The sequence below is a fragment of the Hakea prostrata genome, chromosome 10 (assembly GCF_041222555.1).
Source record: "Hakea prostrata isolate BN-2017 chromosome 10, UWA_Hpros_2, whole genome shotgun sequence".
NCBI classification, from domain to species: domain Eukaryota; kingdom Viridiplantae; phylum Streptophyta; class Magnoliopsida; order Proteales; family Proteaceae; genus Hakea; species Hakea prostrata.
The window spans coordinates 48,023,928-48,048,344 of record NC_142609.1 but is presented as its reverse complement, the minus strand read 5'-3'; the positions used below and the strand labels follow the sequence as shown (position 1 = coordinate 48,048,344).

Sequence of the window (24,417 nt, the reverse complement as noted above, 5' to 3'; positions counted from 1 at the left end):
AATTACCAAAGATTTCGTAAATCCACCTTGCTCTTTTCAACTTTCTGTTATGAACTCTTGCACAAAACAATAATTTTACTTCAAAAATCAATGCCCTTGACGAAGAACGTTTTTCATCGTTGTCTTATTTATTTATTTATTTTGGGTAAACCACCATTGTGTTGAATACAGAACTTAGTCTCTTTTCACTTTATTCCACTCTCAAAAGATCTCACTGAAAGGGTAATATCGTGTTGAATACAGAACTTTTCACTTTATTCCACTCTCTTTTCACTTTATCCCTCTCTATTCATTTTGGAAAGCAGCAAAATAGCTAATTATATAATTTTCCCAAAAATTTTCACTGAAAGAGAGTAATAAGAGTAAAATATCCGATTTCTCAAGATTTACTCTACCCCGTACTGATGTAGAAGCTGCACGGCCACGTAGCAATTCCTTTCCCTGCATTTGACATTTCTATTCAAATCTATTCGACACAAACGTAGCTCCAAATCAAATCCTCCTAGAATGATGGAATTCCCACTAATCTCCAATTGCAGATTTGCCGTTGGTGAGAATCTATATATGTCAAACGCTTCTACGTTCAGAGGAGCCAACAGTTTTCTCGGTGATAAACGATTCGAATTCAATTCATTATTTCAACGAACGAGTCGGCCACGAGAAATTAGGGCTGAGAAGCTGCAAGTCCAAGCCAGAAAGTGGTTCTCCTTCCCCAGCAACGAAGGCACTCGGAATTCATCGATCTCTGATGCTTGTTCTGGATGGTTAAAAAGCTTTAATTTCCCCTTACTAGTGGTTTCTGGAATCACCAGCATTTACTTTTTCAGCTTCGATCTCAGCTCAGAAGCCCATGGAAATCAAACTCCTCCATTTGGATCTGTTGCTTGTGAAGATGTTTCGAATTACTATTCCCATGCCGAGAAGAAAGATGGGAAAACACTAAAGAAGCACTTGTACTCTATTATCTCAACCCATCACCAATCCTTATCTTACAAGGAAGTATGGGAAGCACTCAAGATTCTTGATGCTGCAGATGTTGATAATCCTTACGCTTCACCAGATATAATTGAAATTTACTCCTTGAGAACTGCTTCAAAATCTGTAGCAGGAAAACCTGACGGATGGAACAGAGAACATCTCTGGCCTCGTTCTTATGGCCTAACTCATGGCCCATCTTTGTCTGATTTACACAATATTCGCCCTGCAGATGTGAACGTGAATTCTTCTAGAGGAAACAAATACTTTGGAGAATGCCTCAAGAAAATCGAATGTGTGAAGCCAGCAAACAAGGAAGCTGCTTTTGATACTGAAACAGATAAGGAGAGATGGGCACCACCTATAAAAGTTAGGGGAGATATTGCGAGGGCAATAATGTATATGGCCGTGCGTTATGGGTTTCATCAGGTGGGTGGAAGCCCCATACTTCGTCTTTCAGATTCACCAAGCTTTAAAAACAGAGAGATGGGTTTGCTCTCAACGTTGCTGAAATGGAACAGACTTGATCCACCATCAAGAGCTGAGAAGTTGAGAAATGAGAGAGTTTGCAGGCTTTACCAGCACAACAGAAATCCTTTTATAGATCACCCTGAATATGCTGATTTCATATGGAACCAATCATCAATGGTAGGGGAAACTGGGTTCCAGTGCAAGAACAGAGGTGGTAACCAAACTGAGAAGGTGCTTGGAGTTGCAGAAGCGAAGAAATTCAACGAGCAAAGTCATTGGGAAGCACAACAATCAATGTTTGGATAAATGATACCAACTCTGCTCATATTAAATGTTTGTGTGAGTGCTCTAGGTTCACATCCAAATTAATTGCAGTGAATTGTAGACGATATGAACAATATCCGATTTCTCAAGACTTACTCTACCCCCCAAAAAAAAGCCAATGTATCTTCATTCCTGAACTTGGAAGTTACATGTTGAGAGTTATGAGGTGCCATGGAAAAGGGTATTACACAAATTTGAGTTAATGTACTAACAACGACCAAATGCATCTGAAGGTTTTTTTGACAACAAGCTTCTTCGGAAGAGGCTTCGGGCTCGAGACCCGAGTACCGTTAGCAAGGATTCTAAGTTCTTTGGGAGACTTATCACCTTTTGAAATTATTTTCCTAATAATAAGTTACAAATACCATCTGTATAGTTACATCATATGTACAAATTTGCCCTATGCTGTAGTGGGATTTCGATGAAGGAACAATCAGAGGGCAACAATGAAATGCATTACACACTAAGTTTTGGGTGGAAATCTGATCTCACAAATCTCCCAGTGAAATCATCTAAACAGGCCATCCGGATCCGCTCTGGAGTTGCTGGATTATCAAGCGGAAACCAGGCATTACGACCCACCTCTGCTCTTGCAGCCACAATCGCATCTTTAATGGCGAAGAAAACTGATGAGGCAAGGAAAAATGGAGGTTCTCCCACAGCTTTAGATGAATGAATGGCCTTCGTGTTAGGGGAATCCTATCAAGTGGCAAGTAAATCCAAGTCAAAAGAGCTTCGGTGAATAACTGAGATAAATGAATTTTTTTACCATATAAAGAATTCTTCTCCTACATATCAATCTTTTCTATACAGATGGATTTCACCAATCAGTAATAACAATGCCAGATTTTAATCTAGTATACTAAATTCAGATGTACTATTCTTTTTTCATGTACTGTTTGGTGAATGACATGGCTCAAAAATTTGTTTGAAGGAATATCCAACACAGAAATTTCAGTACAGGGTTTTACAATACTATTAGTGATCAAAAAATTTGGTACACACATCCTATGAATCATTATCATGAGTTTTTCGGGAGACAGGATCTGATGACTTCCATGAATATTGAACAAGTTTTGACCTAAATTATGATTAGCTTCTTATGCACAAGTCAGCCATCAAAGCTATCTTCTCAGTTGGGACGAGTGAGTTGCCAACCTCAACAACCACCCTCCTCACCCTAGAAAAGAAAAGGAGAAAAAACAGAGAAACCACCTTTGCTATTTACCCTCAACCCTTAAATAGCAATGCGGGGTTGTGTCAAAACCTGAGGTGTCAACTTTCCCTGACCCAAAACCTCAAAATCCTTGTCTCCATGTTGTCTGGGTGGGTCATGTGTAAAATTGCCACCCTCAGTTATATGGCAATTAATAAGTTGACATTGATGTCTTATGAGGGCTTAAAGTTCTAAGTCAAGTGTCTTGACTAATAACATCAGCATCTGGACCAGCAGAGAGGCTTCAGAAGACATTCTTATCCTATGCACTAAAGCCTATAATAAATATTAGAGCAAATTGCACTGGCACTCCAAAATTGAGGCCTTAAAGCACTGACACCCCACTTTATGTTTGAAAAACATAGACACCCCAAAATTGGATTTTCATTGGACACATTAGTCCAATTTGTCACTGAAAACTGTTAAATCACTGTTTTTTTTTCTCTTTTTTCCTTCATATTTTGATTGAAAGAAAATAAACAATGATTGAACGGTTTTTAGTGACAAATTGGACTAATGTGTCCAACGAAAATCCAATTTTGGAGTGTCTATTTTTCAAACATAAAGTCGGGTGTCAGTGCTTTAAGGCCTCCATTTTGGGGTGCCGGTGCAATTTGCTCTAAATATTAATCTCCATAAAAGTAAAGTAATAATTAAATATAAAAACTGACAAAAGCACTACATCAAGCACTTGAGCTAACAAGAATTGGAAACATGGTTACCTTAAGAAGTGACACATTGAATTTGAGAGGGATATCATTAACAGAAGGAATTTTGTAACTCCCAGGTCCACAGGTATATAACTGGCCAGGTGCAATCCACTTGTGCTCTGCATCACCCCATTTTAGCTCTTCCAACGCAACCCAACCCAAACCTTGTATAAAGGCCCCTTCAATCTACGAGAATATTATGTCATCATGTTGTATTTATGAGAAAAACCTCAAGTAGTCAGTGGTACAAACAAAACATATAAACAGCTCTCACTCCTTTCAAGAACATTGAAAATATAAAGATGGAAGGAAGCAGAATTCTTTTTGAAGTTAGACATCAGATAACAGTACTCTAAACAGTGTCTTGCAAATGACAGATACAAGACCATCTAACTCTGCATGATGAGAAAATATTTACAATTTCAGTAAGCTTGGGAAACCCAGACCTGCTCCAGTAGCCAACCATTCAAACGCGGTTCGAATCCGATAGCGAGTGGGGCCAACAAGACCAAGGCTTTCTACTCGCGGTGATTGATGATAGAAAGTGACTTTGTAAGGTGAACACTGTTTTCAATATAAGCCTAAACGTTTTCCCTAAGCAAGTACCATGTATGAAAAGGTATCTTGTATTGGAGTCCTTGCAACCAGAATATAATCAAACATCAATTTTAGGGTATCCGACAAGAAGAAGAAAAAACCTCTTTGAGGAGATTCAGTACTTGATATCATTGTACACCCCTCCAATTATTTTTTCTCCTCATGACATAGGTTTAGTTGTCAAGTCTGGTGGAGGGGGCATGAGTTAAAATCTCAGACATATAAACCATCTTCGAGATTACTTTGCAATTTTCTTCAATTATACTTCAATGGTGAAGAAAATTGACCAACACTTGAATTCTGAAAATTTCCTTTTGTATGATATCAAGCACAAAACCATGTATCTTCTAATGTTTAATCACACCTATTCTGAGCTTGGTTCAAAAACACAAGGATGGAGTTAAGAATTATTACTGGGTTTTCCCAGTGATAAGTAACTATATAGCAACGAAGTAATTACTATTGCCATAGTAATTAAGATACCAAGGTGACCCAAGGCAATGGAGGGGTGCATAGGTGCCCATCGGAGCGACAAGGCACCCTGAGTTTTCCCCTCTATCCAGTATACCTAGTAGAGTCTATAGACATGTTAATGTTTAAATAATAGCCAATTATAGAAATCAGCTGTTGCATATAGATTTAATATCCATTGTAAGCTGACCAATTTATTCACAACAAAGTACCAGTAAAATATAATTCAGTTCAATGCTATTTCATATGTCCCACAGGATGAAAACTGTGTTCCAGCAGCAAATAACAATAAACGGCAACTCTCTAACCAGAAACTAGAGCATAGCAAGCTTTAAGATTTGATGATTCCATATATTTTTTCTGGTAGGTGCCCGCCCAACCAACTAGATGAACCAAAGTGATCTCCATTCCTACATCAAATGATGTGAGGCATCACCTTGATGTCCTGAAGGCTCCAAGACTCCCAGGTGTGATCTTCAAAACTATGGCTATTATCACGATTATAATGTAGCAGGAAAATGAAATAACTTTGTCATTTATGGAACTACGTACACCATTGATTATTTAACATATAACAAAATTCAAAAACGAAAAAGTATGAGAATACCTGTCCCACATCGATGGCTGGATTCAAAGAAAATCCAAGATCAAACAAAACATCTGCTCTTCTGGTGTGGAAGTCTCCAGTCAAAGTGTCAATTTCGACCTCGGCAAATGCAGCACCATAGGTGAAGTACCTAAATGGAACTCCTTTACCAGTTTTCCAATCAAATCCAATCTCAGGTGTAATGTAGAATCCATGTGCAGAAAGGTCAATCCTCTCCAGGTGGCATGCAATTACAAGCTGATCATGAATAAAATACCTTCAATATCAAGTGTCCATAAACTGTACAAGTGCAAACTAATGAAGGAAAATATACATTCTATGTCTACTTGCAAGAGTCAATTTGTGTGCCTTGGATCAGCCAACTCAAGAATCAGGTTATTGAGCCACCTGACTTGATTGACCTGAACATGAAGCATCTTTATCATTTAGTTAAACCAAATGTAAGTGACTTATAATTTTTCAGCACATTTAACAGATGACCAGAAAGAGAAAAGAGAGAGAAAGAAGGTTGAAAGATTCTCCCCCACTATCCCCCCCCCCACACACACACACAAAAGAGGAACAAAAAAAGAAGAAGAAGAAACCCTGAAAAAGCATCCCCACTGTAATACCCTACAACTGTTCCTGTAGGATATTCAGTGATTGACTAAAAAAGGGGCAAACACTGTCTAGATTCCATCAACATAATTGCACATCACACGTACATGTATCCATTGTACAAGATTCGATTGAAATCATCGAATTTTCGCACTTTTAGAACCTCAAAACAAAACCATGGGGGAGCGGAAAAAAAGTTCATCGAAACTTGGGAAATTTTTACGAAACCATGCGAAACTAGAAAATTTCCCCAACTGGGTCAAAACCTGGTTCGACCCGACTATGAGAAAAAAATCAGGGAAATTTCAGGGAAACCTAGGAAATTTCTTGGAAACTTGAGATTTTTCATGCAAGTTTCATGGTTTTCCCAAATTTTTTATTTATTTTCTTTCTTACTATCATGTTTCCCCAAATACCACAACCAATACCCCTCCATCAAGACTTCCCTATCCAAATTGTGTATTCTCTCAAATTGATTATCTTAGGCATGTTGATGACCAGACTTATAGAGCTACAATTGTCGATTATCTCGACAACCATAGGCATAATATGTCATGGGATGTCTATGTTCGTTGGTCGGAGGAGAGGATGTTACAGGCTACTCGGCGCACGGGATGGGATCCACCAAGGCACTCCTCTCGGCACTGGTTGTACTTTCTTTTTATTTTCAATTACTTTGTATTTGATGTTTTGAAGTTAAAAACTATATATTGAATTTTATGTACTTAAGTAGCTAAGTTTATAGCATACTTCTTTGATAACTCTTTGATAACTCTACATTGATGTTATGCACATTGAATGACTTATCTACATTGATTTTTTTAGCAAAATGCATGTGTCAATGTGTTCTTCATACTCTAATTAGCCTAAATGCCGAGTTCCAACCCCAAGGGTCGAAACTTGCAAGAAAAAGTAATGTAGTACTGTATTTGAAAGATCAAAACAGTAGCCAAATAGGACCTTTTCACAGGGAGACAATTGCAAATTTGATGGACTTAAGGTAGATAAAATTCAGATATAATGGAAGGCTGAAAACCAAAGTGGTAGAACAAGGATATTGGTTTAAGAACAAGGACTAACTAGGTCTTCAAAACAGCAGTATGCTATAAAGAAGAATGGATGGAACAATATAAGAGAATTAAGAGAACAATAAGGACAACAAAATAACACCCGGGCTTCACACCGCAAGGTGGATCGATTGGATCGAACACCAACCTACCTTGATCAAACACAAGGGTTCTCCAAAGAGGAGGAATGCTAGCAAGCAATTTGATTTCAATTCATAAGTTGTTTTTTTCACCTCTTACATAAGTCTCTTTATATAGCATTCTAAAGAGACATAAATATTAATGGCAACATCCAACCACTAGCTAACACCACCTACCTATTAATAACTCAACTACACAACACCACTAGTCAAAACAATAATGGAGAATCCACCTACTACACCCCAATACTACCTCCTTTTATTGACTTTTCAAAGCTAGACTTGGGCTTAGTTCAAAATATGTGGGCTGGTCTTCTCCCACTAAAGTAATCCAAGCCCATGAAACCATGGGCTCATTTTAACCCATTCCAATAGTCCTAGCCCATGCAAGCCATGGGCTGTTTTAGGTCATGTCCTTAGGCTTTAATGGGCTTGAGCTTTGGGCTTTTCTCTCTTTTGTATCTGCTGCCAATTCTGCATCAAAAAGTCTCAAGTTTCCAAGAAATTCCCAAGTTTCCACCTTGTTAGGAAGGGCAATTTGGGAAAGGAAAGTTCCACCGAGAGTTAGCTCTCGATAGGAAAAAGAGGCGGTAATTAGGTGTTCTATACCAATTGAAATTGGTTGATGCTCTCCTATTTTGGTTCTACTTTATTTACTATATAGAATCAACTTGTAAATTAGCCTATAAATACTAAGTTATTTTGAGGAGTGCTCATGAGATCTATCTAAGCCTCCACAGCAAAGTCGTCACTTCCATCTTCTCCTCTCCATCGTTCTTCACCTTATTCTTTCTCAAATTTACACACCTAAGTTTCCTATTTTCACTTGGTCGAAACTTGAGTTTCCCTTGAATTTTTTTCTATTCATGTACCAAGAATAACACTTTCACATTTTTTCATGTCAATGCATCTTTCTGCTTTGTGTTTTTCCCAGAACTATTTCCCAGTTATTATTCATTTTAAGTGGTCTTCCTATTTATGCCTTGCTCTTCTTCCTTTCATGAACAGTTTCATACAGGCCTTAAAACATATATAAATGGTTATCTAAGAACTTTGGACCCTTGTAAGGCTTTCTTTCTGTTTCATTTTGCTACATATCATCCAGATATTTTTCTTCTCCTAATCTTCACTTTAACTCTTCTTTCCAATTCAATTTTCATTTATTTGTTCAATTGTTGTTTTCATTCACGACATAGCATGAACTGGAACGTCAAATAAAAGAACCAGTTGACAAGACCACTAGAATTGTTGTGACAATAAATATAGTGGCAGGATTACCTCAGCAAAAGAACTGTGCTTATGCCTAGATGCAACAGGCTCCATCCGTGCTTTAATCTGCTCACAAGCATCTAAAACTGCTGCTCCATACATATCCGAACTGGCAGAAGCTGCTGTTGGTGATGCATTGGGGACCTAATAGACAGGAAAATACATCAAAACTGCTTTGGTAATGAAAAAAGAGAATTGCCAACTTGGTATCCATCTCCAATATGGTCCAATAGAGAGTTTAAGTAACTTGAATTGAGTATCTAGTCTCACACATGTTTTTATGCACACCACTCATAGATGAAGAAAAATTACTGGATACTCTTTGCTCATATTTTAACACATTAGATCAAGAAAATTACCAATTTATTAAAAAAATGCAGCTGCTCTACGATCAAGGACAGATTCAAGGCCAAAATATGGAGCTAAATCATCCACCAAATCTTTCATGTATATATACAGTGTGTGTGTGTTTTTTTTTTTGGGGGGGGGGGGGGGGGGTTCCATCATCAATCTGTAAGTCATTGGCTACCTGCTGACAATGCTAGGATGGGAGAAGTCTAAAATGATCCATTGGTAATTATAACACAAAAGAGAAAGAAGCAGAGTCAATGAACTTTAGGTTATAAGTAGTCTTAATCAGATCATTTCAAATTAATAATTTTTAAGGATAGAACTTCTAAGACTCCCAACTGCTCAGTCAGTATAGATCCACCCACCTTCCTCCTCATCTTTTGATCTACAGTGGGGCCTAAGAGCCTCTACCTCTTCTACTCATCTCAAAACTCCAGCTTTTACCTGGCTCCATCACACTGGATAATTTTTATCTAAATATCTAAGCAGCAGGAAGCAATGCAAGTACACAATAATGATTTGGCCAAGTTTTTTTCAACATTGGCATGCGTTTTATCTCATGTTTTCAAGTGCTTAAATAACCCACAAGATGTTCTGGCCCAGTCAAGAGCATGCCTCTTACATTTTTTCAACTTTCAGATGTACGATCAGTCACCTTCTTAAATTTAACACCGGGGTGCTTGATTTCCCTAACTTCATCAAACTGATCCTTCTATGTGGGGAAAACCTTCCATTTCTTGGTAGAGGTACCCGCCTCCTTGTCTGGGGTCTTGACCACAAGACGGACTACCAGAGAAATGAGGAAACTAAAACTGAAGACTGCCATAAGAGAAAATAAAAATGCATCATGACTTCTTTGTTAATAATTTTTACAACTCCCAAGAATTAATGAGTCATGAAAAAACAATCTAGCAAACTCAACACCACCAACCAAAGAAAGAAATGGAAAACCTCAAGCCCGTAGAACAATTTATCAGGTACACAAACTTTCACTGAAAGCTTGCTCCAGTAGTTGGCTTTGGAATAACTAGTAAAAATCAGACTGGTCAGTCAAAAATATCTAAGCACTCTATAATCTCCTCCTATCACAGAAAGCATCAGCCAAGCTCTAATTATTTATTGTTAATGCAGAAAGCACAAACAATCAAGACAACAGAAATATGCAGTCTAATATGAAAAAATTCATGTTGGAAATTAACCTTGTCAGTACTTGTCTCTGATATAAATACAGAACTGAGTGGAATATTGAAGGATGAAGCAGCAATTTGAGCAACTTTTGTATGTAGACCTTGTCCCATCTCGACACCTCCATGGGTTACTAAGACAGTACCATCAGTGTACACTTGAACAAGAGCACCAGCCTGCAGTCATTAAGGAACAAAATATTTGACAACAGAATAAGAGAAACCAACACAACTTAAACAAGTAATAAATGGGTTGTACACTATTCGCTAGACTTTACTAGAAGCTTTTTTCTGTAAACTACATTGTTAATGATCTGTCCTATAGCTCTTTTGGAGTGAAGCACATCTATGTCCTTAATTTCAAAAAAAATCTATGTCTTTAAGGATGACAAATAAAGCACAGCATCATTAACAAACATATAAAATTTCAGAAAAGGGAAAAAGATATAAGATGTAAGATATATCATTTGATGAAGTACAATGTAATAGCATTAGGAATTAATTCCATTAACCTTATTATGGACATTTTGGTTTTTGTTTCTTGTTTCAACCAAGATTCATCGCCAAATTAAAATACCCATATGAAAACTCCCAGAAGGGCACAACAAATAGATAAGATGTACAAGGTTCATTGATCAGCTTTGACTTTTTCATAACTGAGAACGATAAGATAATTACAATGAACATCAAGGAAATATTCCAATTAATGTCAGGGCAGAGAGTGCAAATAACTCTTTCATTGAACAGGTAAAGTACATCTGTGTTGAAGAGTATATGCCAAAAACTCAAGAAATTCATTCAAGGAACTTTGAAATGCACATATTGTAGAAACTCAGAAGAGGAAAGAATGACAAGCTAACAAGGAAACAGACAATCTAGCAAAAATATAAGGATCAAAGTCAACTTTCAAGTGGATATGGATTTGTTCACACATTCAAGCTCTAATAACTTACATTAGAATGGACATGTTTCATATTGACACTAGAGATTATTTATTTGCTCGGACAATGTCGTAAACATATAAGCATATCATTGGAAGGTTCAATATAAAATTCGGCTTGAAAAGGACCATCAAGAAAACCTTAAAACCAAACCATTTACAAATAATGAGGAGGGTGGGGGAGTCAGACAGCTGTAATCAAGTACACCACGCTGAGCCTTAGAGGAATGTAAACCATTGTGCATTTTAGAGATCCACTTGTGGAACACAACTTACTTGATTCATAAACTTTGTTGTGAAAGAAATGCCAAATTTTGTTGGAATCATAGCAACCCCCCGCTTCCTCCACCGGTTGTGCATATTAAATTGGTCAATTTCCTCCCGGGTCTTGGAAAATTCACATGATAACTTCAATTCATTCCACACCTGGGCCAATGTGGAGTGCTCAATTTGTTGACCATAATGCAAAATATATCCTTCTCTTTGAAAATTTATCTCCTGAGAGAATCAAGACATTGAAACTAAAGTCAAATGGTGAAAATGATATGAACACTAACAATGATAAACCTATTGTCACAAAAAATAATTTTCAACTAGACAACTTTACCCTTATTTCTTCAGCACTCTTCTTAAGTTCCATGGCAACTCGTTGGATCCAGTTTTCTGTAATCAGCATGCCTTGAGGCCCACCAAATCCCCGAAAAGCTGTGTTACTAGGGAAATTAGTATAGCAAACTTTTCCCCTGATTCTCACATTTGGTATCTCATAGACATTGTCTGAGTGAAACATAGCACGCTCAAGGACTGCCAGAGACAGGTCTAGTGAATTTCCAGCATTATTGTAGATTTCAAGATCCAAGGCCAAAATCTTCCCTTCACTTGTGAATCCAACCTAGAACAAGTTATTATTTATTATTGTGTATCCATGGTTTGTCATAGTAGGAGAGTTAAATTTAACAATGACAACCAAGTAACTATTTCTTATTATTTATGTCCATCATTTGTAACAGTAGGAGATTTAGAGTTAACAACAACCGAAAATAAGAGGAATGGAGAAATGCAGAAATAAGAAATGAAAGATGAGAAGTTTGAAATGCAAATGAATTAGAGGAAAGAGGCTCATCCCAGGATGTGAGGGAAATCTCAGTTAAATGGTTTGGCAACATGTATCCTTGTCCTTACAAAAGGCACTATCAGAGGTCATACTTGGTACAAGACCCAGGCTACACTTGTCATTCCTTACAACCTTTCTTGTGGCCATTTTAGGCCTGTCCCTAACTCTTTTAGCTCCTTTGATCTGGATAACATTACTCCTCACTGGGGCTTCCCCAAGCCTCCAATCAACATGGGCATACCAGATTGTTGTTACCTGGGGTCTTGGCTCCTCTTTTTTGCCGTCTAGTTGGTTGTAGCCCCCCCCCCCTCCCCTTCTCTCTCTCTGTTTCCCCTGTGGTCTGGGCTTCTTCCTGGGACGGTCCCCCCCCCTCTTCTGCTTTGTACATTCTCTTCCCCCTTCGGAGATTCTTTGCTAATAAATTCTTTATTCAACCCCCCCCCCCCCCCCCCACAACCCAAAAAAAAAAAACCACCTCAAACGACATTCTCAAGGCTAATACAGTCACAGTTAGCATTAGCATGCCAATTATTCATCATATGATTTTCACACAAAGACCTTTGCTGGTCTGACACTGAGCAGTGTGGTATTTTTTTTTCCCGCACCATAAAACACTAACAGAATACCAGCAACATGATGGAAGGAGGATAATATTTTCTCATGCACACCAAGAGGATGTGCAATCAAGAAATACATGTAGGCAAAAAGATCAAAACTTCAAATATAATATCAAAGGCTAGTTTCTTTCCAAACGAATAGGAAGCACAACTCCCTAGTGCTTCAGAAATGTTATCAAATATATACATGACAACTTAAAACTTCAACCTAAAAGACAGATTTTTTTTCTCAGTTATTAGATGGAAATGCAATACAGAGCACCTGTTCATTCTTCAAAAGCAAGATAGAAAGACAGAAATACAATAACATATATTTACATTGTTTCTCATAATATATCAGTGTACCATTCCTCCAAAACCATGAAATCTATCAATCAAGGTGAATTCCATTCAAACCTTAAATTTGTTTGCATAAATGGAAAATAGCATTCTGAATGTTGGTGACCACAGTCAAAAGAATGTTCTAGTGACCAAACGTCATACCTCGTGCACAAGATTCCTACGTTAGGCAGGGTCTGGGGATGGTCAAACGTATGTAGCCTTACCCCAGTTTCTAGAGAGGCTTTTTCCAGGATTTGAACTTGTGACCATAGCCACAAAAACAAAACAGAAGATTTTCTTATTATACAATAAACAGCAGCTACTTTTATTCTTCTGTTAGCATTTGAAGTAGACAAGCTCCATTGAACAAAAAATAAAAAATGTTAACATACATTCAAGTTAACCACTTTGAAGATTGCGATCCTAAAGCATCCCAAGCTGCATAGGTGCTAAAATAATAACAACAACAACAAGCCTTTTCCATCCTAAATGAGCTACCTTCTAAATAAAGCAATGTATAATATAACAAAATTCAACCTCATTTTTTTCTGAATAGCAAATTTAACCTCCCTGACCAGTAAGTACCTTGTACTTTCCAAGAAAGCTATGTCGTTGCCCAGATATCATCATATCTATATCCCTGTCTAGTGTCACTTTTACAGGCCGATTCAAAAGATATGATGGCACAGAAGCCACAGCAGCAATGAAGGCCGACCTGGTTTCCTTTCCGCCAAATCCACCACCAATCCGCTTCGTCTTGCAAACAACTTTTGACATGGGAAGACCAAGAACACGACTAACATATTTCTGGTGCTTCTGAGGAGCCTGCATGCCATTGCCAGAATAGTTCCATCAGAAACCGAACCAAAGCAATACATTAGTCCAAGTTAATTCTTCAACTATCAAGCTTAAATTCAGATATGGGGATTAAAAAGATATAATATTTTGTTGGTAAATCTAAAAATAAATAATATAACATTTAATAATTTGCACAATTTATTATTGAGCTTGACTAGACTAAAGCTGAATATAAGACAACAAAAAGCACAAATATTATAAATAAAAGAAAAAACTAGATTCTAGAGCAAACTGTAAATAAACCACAAAAAGGGCGTTCCAGAGCATGGGACTCCCACAGCTGCAGGGGCTGAGGAGGGTAATAATGAATACAGCCTTTCCCCTGGTAAGGGAGAGGCCGTGAAGAGACTTGAAGCATTCAGCACTTGGTCACTATGAAGCAACATTACCATTGCCCCGAGGCTACTTTCATAAATGGCTAAAATATTAGAAACTGATGAACAAATTTATCCTGGGGGTACTGCCAACATAAATTTCAATTTCAAATGCCAGTGTAGCAAAGGCAACAGCAGTAGGCAAGTCAAAAGAGGGGAGTGGCAAAATGGAAAATAACAAATTAAAGAAGTGCCTTGAATAAAAATCTAACTAAGAGCAAAGAAAGGCAGGGTCAATGCATCGCTATACCAATGAAAAAAAAAAAAAAAAAAAAGAGAGAGAAGAAGAAGGAAACAAAATATTATAGCTTCAAATATGCTAAACCTACTTGAGTGGATGAAATCATATGAACTTCATTGCCACCATCCATTGTCCATATCAGACTGCTATTTGTCTCCAAATAGAAATGCTCCTGTCCTCCTACTTGAACTTCCCCTTCTATAATTTTGTCACATTCACCTGACTGAAAACAATGTTCTACATCCCCTTTCTCCAAAATTTTCTCAGTATTAGGATGGTAACTGTTAGATTTAATGGCATCCTTTATGGATAAAATTGCAGGGAGTTCTTCATACTCAATCCGGACCTTTCCTGCAGCTAATTTTGCACTTTCATGGGAATCAGCAACGACAACCCCTACAACCTGCAACCAATATATACACAATTCTCTATCAGCATACTTACAAACTTAAGAGGACATGTGAGACAAAAATATTACACGAAAAGATATATATACCTGTCCCACACAAGTTACAAATTCTGAAGCAAAAAGCTCCTCATCATCAACAATTGGCCCAATTTTATTCGCACTAGGTACATCTTTATGAAGAAACAAACCCTCAAAACCAGGTGAAGACTTGGCTTCCGAATCATCTATGGATAGAATGCGAGCATGAGGCTTTCTACTCAACACGAAAGCAGCATGTAGACCGTTAGGAGGCATAGGGGTGTCATCAGCATATTCAGCCTCCCCTGTAACCTGTGCATAGATATGATATAAGAAAAACTAAACAAGGACGATTCTGTGCATGAAACTTAAAACAACACACGCTTCTACAAACTCTAGGTTTGTTATTCAAACCGAATTGGTGTGCAGTTCCAACCAAAAAAAGAAAAAAGAAATAAAAAAAATGGGGTGTGGTTTTGAGCTGATCAATTGAGACCAACGGCAAAATAGATGGATGTTAATGGATGGTAGGCCAATTAAGTTACGCATGGTAAATTCAGGTTTTACTGAAATAAGGTGTGGGTACAGAGAACAGCAGGTATTAATAAACAAAAACGCGATACTAAAATAAAGAAAAATAAACAGAAATTTCTTCAAGCTTTCGATCAGTAGGAACCACATCGGAGAAACAGAAATATAAATGAGAGAAAAATTCTGAAGGCAATAAGAAAACCAATTACAATTTAAAAGGCTTCATAAATGAACCCATATATCTTTGGCCCAAAAAAAATGATCCCATGTATCCAGTGCTATTTCCTCTCCCACTTTCCACTCAAATTAGAGGCAAATGAAGATAGACAGCCTCTTCTTATTCGGATAGAGATAGGATATGGTAACTCCATAATGAGACTAGAAATGGCCAAAGTGAACATTGATACCAATCCAGAACTCAGAATTTAAAGAGAAATGTCTAAAACTTCCAGTTGGATCTCAAATGCAGAAATTTTAAATGTATGCTCAAGACCCAATGGGTACGTTCATACACTACTTCTAGTGATGATGGTAACTAAGCTGTGCTTCAGTGGACCCCACTCAAAAGTACCCTCTGTCTCAGCACACTGCTGCTTCATCAGAAAAGAATGTACTAGTTCTGCAGGATTTGGGAAGGGCACATGTACATAGCCCTACCCCCTGCTTTGCAAGAGAGGCTGTTTCCCAGTTCTGAACCCACATTTAACTGGTTGCAATTGCACAACTTAATCATCCTGCCAATGCTTGCCCACAAATAGATGCTTCTTTCATTCCACAAAATCAAAAACTAACTGAAGAAATAGAGGTCAACGAATCGAGCAGTCTAGTAAATTTTAGTTACAAATATTGAAAACGGAAGTACATAAATGCATCAACTTATAAAATTACTACAACCAAAGTATTACAAGCAAGGAGACAATTGGTAAAAGCTGAAGGTTCTAAAATGGCCTGGTAAAGGCATATCAGTTAGTAGTAGTAAGAAAAGTCACAAGTATTTATGATTTTATGAAATATATAGCCATTGACCACAGAATAATAGCCGTTCATCGTGCAGAAAATTGAAGAATTTAATGTAAGTCTGAGTAGAGTTATCTTTTAAGTTGGGGAAAACATGTAATTGTATGTTCCATCTTGGAAACAAGAATAAAATGAAAATGTCAGTTTCATGATTACATTGCACTATTCACGAAGATCAACGGATCCACAATAAACACAACTTCTCCTCCAGATTTTCTTTCTTAAATTCTTATAACCAAAAAAAAAAAAAAAAAGTTAATTTATTCACCCGGAAAAAAAAGAAGAAAAAAAAGGGTTAACATTTTGTAAGCAGAAGTTATTAGAAAACTAAGTGTTCAATCACAGGTGATATGAAAAAAAGGTAACAATTAAAACAAGAATAAATATACAGCAGTTAACAAGCTCCAAGTATGAACCCTCAAAAATCATGATGTGAACAATATATTGTATCTATTCCTGCACCAGATTCCTCAATGCCCATATATGATTACAAAGAATCACAGTAACAATGCAGATCAATATCCTATTTTCAGGATATCACATTAGTCATTTTATTTCATTCAAATATCAGAGTCTCTGTTGTGCAACCAAAGGGAGAATGAGGTGAAATACATGCCTGAAGTCTTGAAGAGAGATGAACCTCAGGTAAACCTACAGCTGTCCCTTGTTTTTTGATTTCATAATTCTGACTTCCAGTAGAGGGTGGTCTGCAGAAAGGTTTTATGGCAGATAGATAAGACTGTGGCAGGATTTTCTGGAAGTATTTTTCCTCATCAATTTGACAAGAAACCCCCAGGAAGAATTTGAAGAAGAAACTTAATGTCAAGGATTTGCGGAACTCCACCATCCCTCCTGGTGCATCTTCCTTGAGAATAATGTCCTCTTCCAATGTCTTCAGAGCACCCTGCAACAGTTCCTGGTCCCAACACTTCCCCATAAGAAAATGTTTGGTCTTTGATGCAGAAAGAGAAACAGGAGCCACCCCACCATAAACAATTGATGCATCTGCCACCAGCCACTGCTCATTTTTCTTTTCAAGTAGGACACGCATTCCAGCATTTACAATTGCAATATCATCATCTCTTCTGTGGGACTGCTTAAATTCTTTCACATACTCAAGAGGCCGAGTCCAAGGCAAAAATATTGAGAGTAAAATTTCACCACTGGCAAGATCCACCTTGCGATAACCCAAGAAGAAATTTTCTGCTGGAGTAATTCTAATATTACCTTTCCCATCAACAATTCGAAACTTCGCTCCTGCAGCCATCCAGAGAGGGTTCAAGTCTGATATTGGACTAGCAGTACAGATATTTCCACCAACAGATGCCACATTTTTTATCTGTTTGCCAGCAAACCATTTTATCTGTTCAATAAAAGCCTTACAAGATGAAGTCTCATGTGAAGGACGCTCAGTTGCAACTTTTTTAAGAACTTCATCAAGTTCTGTCAATTTTACAGCTGCCCCAATCTCCAATCCATCGTTGTTCACCCTCAAAGTATTAAGTTCAGGAACATGAGCGACAGAAATCAACACTGGGTAATGCATTCTCTTCAGCTTCATCTCAATTCCTACCTCAGTGTTACCAACCACCAATTTTGCAGTTGGATATTTTGACTTCAAATCTAATACATGCTGAAGCCCAAGGGGCCGGTACCACCTCAGTCCACCAAAGCCACTCAAATTCAAGGGTCTCATCTTCCTCATTAGAAGTTCTGGAGGGAAAATAAGCTCTTTATCATAATATGAGCTTCCATCCGCTTCACTATATGAGACAGGGTTGTATCTATTATCTGAAGTGGTACTCTCTTTAGCATTATCATCACAGTTAACAACCTTCAAACTACAGGAGCATGGCTTCCCAGTTGAAGGGCAAATACTTTCGCCTCCTGGAAGGCTTTGTGAAGAACTGTTGGTGTATAGAGCATCTTCAGTTTTGGCAAAAACTCGAAATGCATCAACAATTGGTCTATAGCCCGTGCAGCGGCATAAGTTTCCAGCAAGGCATTCTTCAATTTGTTCCTCACTTGGTGATGTTCGACTTGACCTCAATAATGCATACATGGACATAACAAAACCAGGAGTACAAAATCCACATTGTGAGCCATGAGCACTGGCTAATAATTCCTGCAGCAAAATTTACTTCAAATATTCTTGAATATTTATTACCATGTCTGATAAACAAAAAATTAGTAAAGACAGTTTTTTTGTTTCTGTCTTAAAGACATGTTTGTGTGCATGTGCATGTGTTATCTATTACTTAATATATACAACTGAACAACAGTATATTAGAGAAAATGACGTGAAACTGAAAAATAACACCAAATGATCTAAAACAGGCCATGCACTAAAAAGTTAGCACTCATACAAAATAAGGCTGTAGATGCACAGCTTTACCGCTGCCAGACTAAAACATTACAAGATGCAAGGGTTTACTTCTAAGGAGCATCTGAAATTATTCACAAAAACCATTAAAAACGATCATGATGATAGCCATCTAATTAGTCAAAAAATTATTAAATGACCTACAGATCAGTAAGGAGGAAGATTGGTAGCACATCGTACCTGAACAGGGTGCAAACCATGCCGACGATTCCCAATTCCCTCCACTGTGATTATATGCATCCCTTCTACAGAATATAGAGGAGACAAACAAGCATTGACAGCATAATGCCTGCAGCATGTTTTAAAATCAGACTAATGAGTAAAAAAATACAAATAGTGTGGGAAGTCTAAGTAGTAATATGTATTATGTAACATTTCCAGCTTTTCGCATACACTCACTTGCATCACATGAAACAACAAGGAAGAGGAAAAAACTTCAGAAAGTTCCTGCTTAGATACACCAAAAAGCAAATATGCAATACAAGACAAATGAAATAGATTGTGCATGCTTGCACCAGATGAAAGAAGAAGTAAGTACAGTAACTCAGTAAGTATCACTAATAATTATTGTGCTTTCCAGGATTGATCCACTTATACTCTGATGGAGTCAACATCATTGTCCTTTGACCATAGGACAAATGAATGCTAAGCCATTGTCTGAAAGTATAAACAAGTATAGTTCTCCACTGTTAACATGTAAGATGCGTCATACTGAAGGTAACCTCTCCCAAGAAGTGGATCACCAAACTGTGAAGAAACCCACTTATCCACAGTGATACGAGTCATATGACGCCCTTGGTAGCAGAAACAGCTGGTGGATGGGTTGGTAGGAGAAGAAATCAACAATGGAGGACAATCTAGTACATCCCTTTGAGTGGGAGTCATACTCATTTACCATAATTTCTGAGATTTCGACTCAAATTTATAAAATTCCAAGATTTTGTCAAGAATTTGAACGCGAACTGTGACCAAATACTCATCTGTATGAAAGAGAAAGTTCTTCGAGACGATTAAGTATATTTTTGTATTTAAGGATATTGTGGCATTCTATTGACAAGTTAGTAACGCTTCTGTAATTTCATAATTTTGCAATTAGTAGTTAAGAAACTCTTGTTTGAAAATAACGTCAAAAGGAAGAGACGCAAGCGCTAGGTGTGTGCTAAATGTAAGAGATCCTTCTCTTGACAAAGAAGTGAGAGAATAAATTAGTTGTTTCGTAGTATTCTATTGTGTCAGGAAAATTGTTCCAGGAGTCTCACATATTCTTCCATTTATTTATCTGAAAGGAGGACCCTTTCTTCATTCTGAGTCAATCTTCACACACGGATTCAATGAAATGGACTGGATATGAAGACAGATCTCAACAAGAAATAATAATCCCTTAGCCTCAACTTATGGTCAAACACTTATACTACAGCTGCATTGCTTGCAGACTGCTGAGATCTGGTTTTCAGTCTTCATAACTATTTATCTCAAGGGAAAAAGAACTCTGTGGGGAGCGTGGCCCCTGCACCCAAACAGAGGAGGGTGAATTGACCGTGCCACCCTCATTAAAAGCCAGAAATACCTGCCCTGTTGATGCTTCGTGCATGACCTAATGGCCTTTCTTCCCCCCCCCCCCCCACCCCCCCTCCCCACCCCCCCCCCTCCCAAAAACCACAAAAGAAAAAGAAAAAAAAAAAAGGAACTCTTCCCATTAATGACATGAGGAACTCATTCAATTAGTAGTTTTCTCTTCTAGATAGTAGTGAGTAGAAATCTTAAAAAAAAAAAACTATTCTTTTTCGGGTGGAGGAGGAAATACCATTAAATTACTGTCACACAACTTAAGCAACTTGTGTACATCCAGTCTACTAAGGTAATAGGGAGAGGGTTCTCTGAGCAGGCAGCATTGAGGAGTGCATGATGAGATGTGGCAGGATGGTTTCGTACATGGAAGGGCAGCAAGGTCGTTTAATGTGAGGAAGAGAGAAAGTGCTAGTGTACCCTCCCCTGGTGGGTCAGAGAACCTTTTCCCTCGAGAACTCATTAACTGTTTTATTTATTCTAAAGACAATAGAGGAGAGAAACCAAAACTCACCTAGATCTCTTCAACTGTTGATCATAATAGGAGACCATCACTGTACAAGCCCCACAACCACCCTCACCACAGCCTAACTTTGTCCCTGTCAGACCTACATCTGCATTGCAATAAAGAACATCATACATTCTGTAACAACTGCAGGACGGAATTGAATATTCGGGCAATTGCAAATTAATATAGCATAGATGCTATCTAGGCCTTCAAACATAAACGATAAATCAAACCAAACAAACCTCCCCCCCCCCCCCCAAACAAACAAAAAAGAAAAGAAAAGAAAGAAAGACTGTTCAAAACCCCAGTTAGAACTTCTATTCTTGGGTACAATGTCAAAATTGTAAGATGATGTCCAAATCAAGTGAAACTTTATAATATGATAGTGATGTAGGCCAGGAAGGAGCCTTCTCACAATACAAGGCACATGAAGATTTCGATAAGCAACAACTCTAAGACAGAAGAAGAAACCCATCTGGAATAGCACGTTGCAGAAGATTGAAGAAAGAGATTATAGCCCAAAAAATGCAACTTACTTACAAACACCGAATATCAGAGTACCTACAAATTATATCCATTGACACTAGTCTAGATATGGTATGACCAAGTTAAACAGAAAAGTGACTTCCACTGTATTGTTACTCACTGTAAATAAAATCATCATAAAAATCACTTCCCATTTCTAAATTTCTACTAGCAACTTCAACATTTATTTTAATAACATAAACAGATTACATCTTGAAATGAATCAGGTTATTGTTACCCTCATAAATGAGAAGTCCAGCTTCAGTATTCATACTACCCAACATTCAATTGAAATGATACTAGTTTTCTTGTGACTACAAATACGCCCCACAGCCTAGTCAAACTCAAAACCATGAATCAATATTACAAGGAGCACCTTCCATTTGTATGTAAACAAACCCAAAAGAAATATCCCATTTCACAATAACTAACCGCAGGAAAACCAACAATCGATTACACAAACAGAACTTAAACAAATTCTCAAATCCAATATTCTAAGACCAGAAGTGCCTAAGATGATCCTGGTGTTGTTGCTGCCACTCTTGGGCATAACAAATAACTGTCTGTAATAACTGAAAATCCCCTCATCCCTGGTTTTTTCCCCAATCTTGTTCTCTGATTTTTCATTAAAGTTGTAGATACGACACAAATGCAGTTCACAAATCACAAGTAAATATCCAAAAAACATACCTCTGAGATATTCGAGTAGAGTAAGGTGAGCTAATCCGTCGGGCAATACTTTTCGAACGCCGTTGACATACAAGATGGCTTCATTGGGTTCTTCCATGCTGACCTGCGCATCTTTCTCTAACGAACCCATCTGAATTCCAAAAAAAACATGCAGAAAGAATTTTGGGTTATATCCTTCAACAAGGAATACCGAAGTAATAATCTCAAATACCGACTTCAAAGCCTCAAATACCGACTTCAAAGCTTCAAATCCCAATACAAAAATCGCGTAGCTCCAGATAAATACGAATTGCAAAGCTGTGCTTTTTTATCTCAGGATTCGCTGTCCCCTAGTAGAAGACAAAATACAAGATTAGCCACGTGAAGAAATATGTTGCCGCCTTCAGATTTACGATAAACATGTAATTCAGGATAGAAAGAAACCAAAATACAAATTTTTTATTCAACAAGGAATACCAAGGAAGAAGCTCCGAAATCAGCTTCAGAGCTTTGGAATCCCAAGATAAAACCGGGGTAGTTGTTCTCTTGTGTTCGGATCCTCTCCGTCCCAAGACTAAAACTTTTTAATTCTTCGTTTTAAGGTCTGGAAATTTCCGTTAGAAGTGGAAATTTCTACCCATCAGGATTTCTTGTTCATGGGTTCATAAGAAAACTAAGATAAACAAAGAGGTGATAAGCTTAACCTGTTGAGAACTTTGCCCTTGAGCAGAACTTGGTGATCTTGAAGTCACAAAAAACTTAGCAAATTTTTTTTCTCTTTTTTTTTTAATGAAACAGGCGATTATTTTATTCGTAAGAAGGATAAGGGTCGAATCATGACTATCCACTTTTAAGGTATGGATCTTGTCAGTCGACCAACTCTTCATTAGCAAAAACATTCAAATTATTTGAATTAGAATATGAAATGGAGATCAGAATCATCATACCTTCCTGTTGACATGATTGTCATATGTATTTGTTAAATAAGGTGGTGAAACAGTTCTATTTTTCTACATAGGGAGAGTTGTTATCCTTACATGATGAAAATATAAGGAAGCTTCAGAGCTTTGCAACCTAGATGAATCCTCTGGACTTGTATTTGTATATTATAATATCATAAAAGAAAATCTGATCAAGAACAGCAAAATCAACTCTGTAAGAATTGCATAAAATATGAAAGGAATTAGCGTAAGCTTTCAGCTCCATCAGTGACATCAAACCCTTTTCGGTTTTAGTGGTTAATCATCCAATAGTGACATCAAATGTTATTTCTAGTATGTAAATGGGGTCACACACTCACACGCATTACTTTTGCTTTTGATAATAAATCCTTCCAACCATTGAAGTGGAGAACTGCTCTGACATCTAGTGCGGTTTGAAAGTGAAGGAAAAAAATCATCTAGTATGCACATCTCTATGATGTACAGAACAATGCACCTATATGCTAAATAGAAGGAGGTGATTAAAGACTTTATTTTAAATTTTAAAAAAAAATCTCAATAGTCTTTTACTTTTTTTTGTTTTCTTAATCACTTATTTAACATATAACTATATAAGTATACTATTGTGTACAACAGAAGGATGTACACAGCAAAAGATGTTTATCCAAAAGTAAATGGTTTCGGAAGCTCAAGTGAGTTTCCTGAGATGGAAATTAAGTAATCCAAAACTTCTTTGTTTTTTCTTATCATCGTCAAACCAATTACAAAAGAATCCCAAATAAAGTAAAATGATGGCCTAGAAAGTGCTTGTTTTCGTGCATCACATAAAAAGCTAGTTAATGAGCTGTTTTGATTGATTTAGACTATGGACTTGCTACCGAGAGAGGCAACTTCTCTGTCTGGAATTCAATGATGGCTGGGTCTGTGAAGCCGGGGGATTTAGCTTTTGCAATGCAACTTTTTTTTTTTCCTTTTTTTGGAAAGAAAGGTAGCTTGAATAGGAAAAAAATTACAATCTCAAATACAACTTTTCTTTTCTTTTTTTGGTAAGAAATTTTCATTAATTGAAAGAGAAAAAGAGAAAAAAACAGCCCACGAAACAGCCTAGGCAATTGAAGAGCATAACTCCTGAAGCCAAGGAATTGAAATAGGCCAAACCGTCGACCCTCCTTGCAAGAGCATCCGCAACTGCGTTTATCGCTCTTGGAACAAAACAAAAGGAGGGGATCGACAGGACCCTCCTTACAAGAGCATCCGCAACTGTGTTTATCGCTCTTGGAACAAAACAAAAGGAGGACGAGAGGAAAGATGAACATAACTCCCTAATATCCTCCACCAGAGGAGCTGGAAGCACTGTCTATGTATTGGACCAGTATTTTATAACCAGACTCTACTAGAAGATGATT

General features: G+C 37.5%; 1 protein-coding gene across 6 annotated transcripts; it reads right to left on the bottom strand.

Moving 5' to 3' along the window:
• Positions 1 to 1,871: 1,871 nt before the first annotated feature.
• LOC149003589 (xanthine dehydrogenase 1-like) lies at positions 1,872 to 23,255 on the bottom strand. Of its 6 annotated transcripts, none has more exons than XM_089136114.1 (16): positions 23,108 to 23,255; positions 22,328 to 22,420; positions 22,092 to 22,221; positions 20,883 to 20,982; positions 18,983 to 19,091; positions 17,036 to 18,544; positions 14,941 to 15,183; positions 14,533 to 14,847; positions 13,557 to 13,796; positions 11,527 to 11,811; positions 11,196 to 11,417; positions 9,995 to 10,156; positions 8,454 to 8,588; positions 5,372 to 5,608; positions 3,709 to 3,882; positions 1,872 to 2,469 (listed from the first exon to the last, which is right to left on the bottom strand). In XM_089136114.1, the coding sequence occupies exons 3-16, from the start codon at positions 22,219 to 22,221 to the stop codon at positions 2,227 to 2,229; spliced, it is 4,104 nt and encodes a 1,367-aa protein (XP_088992240.1). In that variant the 5' UTR covers positions 22,328 to 22,420; positions 23,108 to 23,255; the 3' UTR covers positions 1,872 to 2,226. The 6 variants fall into 6 exon arrangements, with proteins under 6 accessions (XP_088992240.1, XP_088992239.1, XP_088992238.1 ...); XM_089136113.1 differs by lacking the exon at positions 23,108 to 23,255 and adding an exon at positions 23,018 to 23,107; XM_089136112.1 differs by lacking the exon at positions 23,108 to 23,255 and adding an exon at positions 22,548 to 23,003 and having other exon boundaries at positions 22,307 to 22,420.
• Positions 23,256 to 24,417: the final 1,162 nt, after the last annotated feature.